Genomic DNA, 4,696 nt, shown 5'->3' on the forward strand with positions numbered 1-4,696 from the left:
CTCGATTTGTTGAATCTTTGTTCTGAAACAGTCAGATGTATGTAGTTCATTCTTAATGTTTACATTATTGTAGCAATGATTAGCATTACTCTCTGTGTGACCTCAAGTCTGTCTGTGTGTGTGTGTGTGTGTGTGTGTGTCTGTGTGTGTGTGTGTCTGGTCTATTTGCAAGTTATTGCTCGCGAAAAATTACAGAAAATGACTTCTGTACTCCTGAAATGAAGGCATCGTCATCCTTATTGCTTTAACTGTCTGTTTATCTTTCTCCTTCTCTCACACAAACACAAACACACATGTGCACAAATGCACACACACACACACACACACACCCGCACACACACCTCCTGTCCAATGTGGTGAATAATAATGTGATATCTAATTCTGTAACAAAGAGACAGTCAGTTCTTGGTTTGTTGCAGAGCCTTTGGTCTCAGAGTTCTCTCATCGCTGCTCGATCTCCTTTCCGGTATTTTTCTCTCGCGTCATCTCTCCTCTGTCACACCGGCATGTTGGGCTTGCTCAGATCTCCATTTCCCTGGTCCCCTCCTCCTCCACCTCCTCCTTCAGCACCTCCTCTGTCGTCCTCGTCGTCGCTGTCCAGCTCCTCGCTCTTCTTTTTGCTGTAGCGCTCGTACAGTACCATGAGCACGCCCATCACCCAGGCGGACACCGTGCCAGCTGAGAAGATGACGAAGCCGATGGCGATGAAGAAGAGGTAGTCCCAGTAACCCAAGCCTTGGTGGCAGTCAGCCCGCAACTGCATGCCCACTTCTGCCAATCGCTGGCCTGCCAGCTCTGGGGGACTGTGGCAAATGGTCTGGCCTTCATCTGGAGGTGAAAGATAGATGGGAAAGGAAATGGAGAGAGAGCAGAGAAGTAAGATGATCAATGAGAGGAGACATAAAGCCTAGCAAGGCCAGAGAATGATGGTTGAGATTTATGTAAAGAAATAAGGAAAAAAACGGAATTACTGTCGAGAAAGTTGTACCATGAAAAATACAAAGGTACACACAAACAACCACCGACAATGCAGCCTAGAGACACACAATACACACTACTCCTCTGAGTAATGGAGGTCTCTGATGACTATAGGGCATGACAACATTATTATGCACACACACTTGGACAGCCTCTGACTCGTCAACCTTCCCACCTCCTCATGCACATCACTACACGCGAGGCAAAGCATCTGCCGCTCAAAATGCGGAACGTGATAATTGACCGGGAAGACTTCAGACCAAACGAGGAGCAGAAACACGGACACAATCAATATTTTTGACATTTGTTTGTGCTTTGATGCTTCGCCACATCTACGTTGTCCAAAGTCTGCAGAAGCTGCTTCGGGTTTTACATCTCGCCATTGACGCCGTTGACCAGAGGATCATCTGACAACAGTAGGTTTGAGATGTGGATGGTAAAATGAAGATGAAACACAGAATGGATGATTATACACTGTAAAGCTATACATTTATCAGATATTCTCATTTCAACTATATTATTTAAAACAATATTACAGGCTATGATATAATATATGTTGGGTGATACAAAGGGCATTATCTCAGAGTTCATCTCAACCCATCATACTGGCATTGGCTAAGAATAGTCGACCTTTTCACCATCACATCCACGAGGGCTGAAGAACGCACTCCTCTTCTCTAAAATATGGCATTAGTCCGCTAACACCGCCCTGCTTTCTGTCGTTTCTCCTCCTTCCTCTCACAGAAAGAGTGAAGGTCAGATAGCAACAGCTCCCTCTCTCGCCTCTTTATCACTTTTTTTTATCAGCCTTTATCTCTTCGCACTTTCCATTTCCACTCGGGCACGTTTTTGTCCTCCCTCCCTCCCTCCCTCCGCGTCTCCCCTTCAGCCTTTAGCACCGCGCTTCCGTCCCCTCCTTCTTTCATGTCTTTCCATTTCTCTGGGTTTTGCTCTGTCATCTTCGCTCTCTCCCCTCTCTTTTCCAATTCCTTTTCTCTTGGCTTGAATATTGGTTTTGGACGTGAACGCACTCGAAGTCGTGCACACAGAGCCACACAGCTGAGCTATACCTCTCCTCTGTGTCCCAGGTGATCCCATCACAAACACGCCCACACAAGCATCACACCAATCTTGCTTTCAAGCTCACAAATGCACAGACAGAGAAATACATGCAAGCTACAGTACACAAGTAGGCTAATTGAATTTGATCTGCTTCTCCTCTCCAGATGGGTCTGAGGAATTGTTCCAGCTGATAAATAATGTATTGTCTACCTGTATTAAATTAAACTGATGCCTCCTTGTCATCGTGGATGTTTTCATGGATTTGAGTGACAGATCTGGAGCACAAAAGACGGGTTAGTCCTATATAGTCTGCCTCCTTTTACGTTTCTCTGCATCTCCTTTTTGCAAAGTCCATCTTAATCCTCTCTGTCGTACCTAATTTTCTTTAGAGTTGCGCTATTTCATTTGGTGTCTCCTCCCATCTCATCTCCCAACTAATCTGAAATTAATTTTCATTAAAGTCAAACGGAATCCAATTAGTGCCAGAAACGTAACTTCTTTCTTTCACTCTTCCTCTCTCTAAACCTGAGGACCTCAGTTTGTCTTTCTCTTTTTATGAATATTTAACTCCTGCCCTGTGTGTGGCCCTCGGCCTTGGCATTTTGCCGTGGGTCTCTGAGCAGCCAGAAATACCTTCCCAAACACAGCAGCCATAAGGCCAAGAACTCTGCCAGTTCAGGAAGCGCCAAATCCTTTCCATCTATTTAGCAAAGGCATTTGTTAAAACTGACCCACAGAGCCTGCGAGTTTTATTTTATCTTCTTCTTCTTCTTCACTCTCATTTTCTTTCATTCATCAAACGTCAGTGAATGTTCTCTCGCTCTCTATCCTATCTCACTTCCCTCCTCTCGTCTTTACGACTTATTGACGGCCACGGCTTTGATGCACTTGTTCATGATGCTTTGCTGAAGCCATTCTTTGAAGCCATGACAGCCTTTCTTAATGACACATGTCTGCAAAGCTGAGTGACATAAACACAGGCAAGCTGCAGCAACCACAAGACTGATGTCCAAGGGTGCAGACGATGCCACTCAAAGATGTGGATCGACTATCATCTTTGTCAAAGCAGAATAATAGCAGAATTACATTCAAATTCAAATTTGCAAAATAATAAAAAAAAGAAAAAGAAGAAACAGGATTTAATCCAGAATGAATTGTAGTTTACAGCGTGCCACTGTATTATATTATTGCTGGTTTAGGTAGAGTGGACTTGTGTGTGTGTGTGTGTGTGTGTGTGTGTATGCCAGTCTTTGTGATGGGGGATACGTGATTAAAGGATCTGCTTTCTACAAGTCGCCTTCCTCTTCAAGCCTCCCATCCCTGGTCTCCCACAACCTCTGCATCACACACTGACTCACACACACACACACACACACACACACACACACTCCGGTGAAGGGAGTCACTCACACACATACACAATCTCTTTAATGGGAGCATAAGGGTCCAGCTCTTTTGAGCTGCGTCATTAACCATCTGGACTGAAGGGCCAGAGGATGGTAGAAGAGCCAGTGGCGCAGGTGTTTGTTGCTTTTGTGTGTGCAGATGGGAGGGCGAGCCAGAAAGAAAAAAAAAATGGTACAAAAAGGACACAATCATCCTCGTGCCACTATCTCTGAATTCAGGACCCTCGCAGACAGTGCAGGAAAATCAACATGATGTAGACTGATAAGTGCGACCATTTTTATGAACCCTAACCTGTTTCAACTGCTTAAAGCTGCAGGACCAATCAACATTTATGAGCAGATCATCAAAGCTTGCTCTCATGGAGAAGGCCAAGATGCTCCGAGCAAATCTAATTCAGCACTCGTACAAGGAAAGAACAGCAATAGGATGAAACCAGATTGCTCTTACCGCGCGTCAATCCATTATAGCTCTGGTTTTTCAGTATGTGTGAATGTGCCTTCGTAAGAGAGAGACCCTCCATCAATACATCCATATGAACCCCCATGGATGTATCGATGCAGGGTCGATACAATACAATACATCCACACACACTGCGTCCCTCCTCACCTTGGAACTTGAAGCCCTCTATCTGCACCCAGAGACACAGGTCCTCCGTGTCACAGTCGCAGCTCCACGGGTTTCCGCTCAGCCCCAGAGACCGGAGCGCAGGCAGGGCGATCAGGGTGCTGATGTTAAGGGCCGTCAGGTTGTTACGGCTCACGTCTAACACTTGAAGAACGATGTTCTCCGAGAAGGAGTCCGGGTGGATCTCACCCAGATTGGGATTATCCGTCAACCGGAGCATCACTAGAGATGTCAGGGGGCCGAAAGTCCGGTCATCGATCTGCAGCAGGATGTTGAACGACAAGTCCAGGTAAGCGAGTTTCCGCAAGTTCCCGAATGTCGACTCGGAGATCTCGGCCAGGGAGTTGTTGCTGCAGTCCAGATAGACTAGATCCGACAGGTAGTTGAGCTGGAGCGCTGGGAGATCCCCGATGCGGTTGTTGGAGATGATGAGCTGCCGGGTGGCCAGGGGCAGGTCATTGGGGAACAGGGTGAGCTCCTGCCCGGCGCACTGGACCACCAGCTGGTCGTCGCACACGCACCTGTCTGGGCAGCCTGCGGTAACGGCCGGGGAAGGGGTCGCCCCCATCACGAAGATAAAGAGGAACACCAGTCGGAGAGCGCTGGGCTCGGGCAAGAGAAGCAT

At 46.8% G+C, this 4,696-nt stretch overlaps 1 protein-coding gene across 1 annotated transcript; it reads right to left on the bottom strand.

The window, feature by feature from the left end:
• Nucleotides 1-411: 411 nt before the first annotated feature.
• lrrc52 (leucine rich repeat containing 52) lies at nt 412-4,696 on the bottom strand. Its single transcript, XM_068743878.1, has 2 exons — nt 4,054-4,696; nt 412-828 (listed from the first exon to the last, which is right to left on the bottom strand). Exons 1-2 carry the CDS (start codon nt 4,694-4,696, stop codon nt 497-499), a joined length of 975 nt encoding a protein of 324 aa, XP_068599979.1. The 3' UTR covers nt 412-496.

Source organism: Brachionichthys hirsutus, chromosome 9, assembly GCF_040956055.1.
Source record: "Brachionichthys hirsutus isolate HB-005 chromosome 9, CSIRO-AGI_Bhir_v1, whole genome shotgun sequence".
In the NCBI taxonomy this organism is placed as follows: Eukaryota; Metazoa; Chordata; class Actinopteri; order Lophiiformes; family Brachionichthyidae; genus Brachionichthys; species Brachionichthys hirsutus.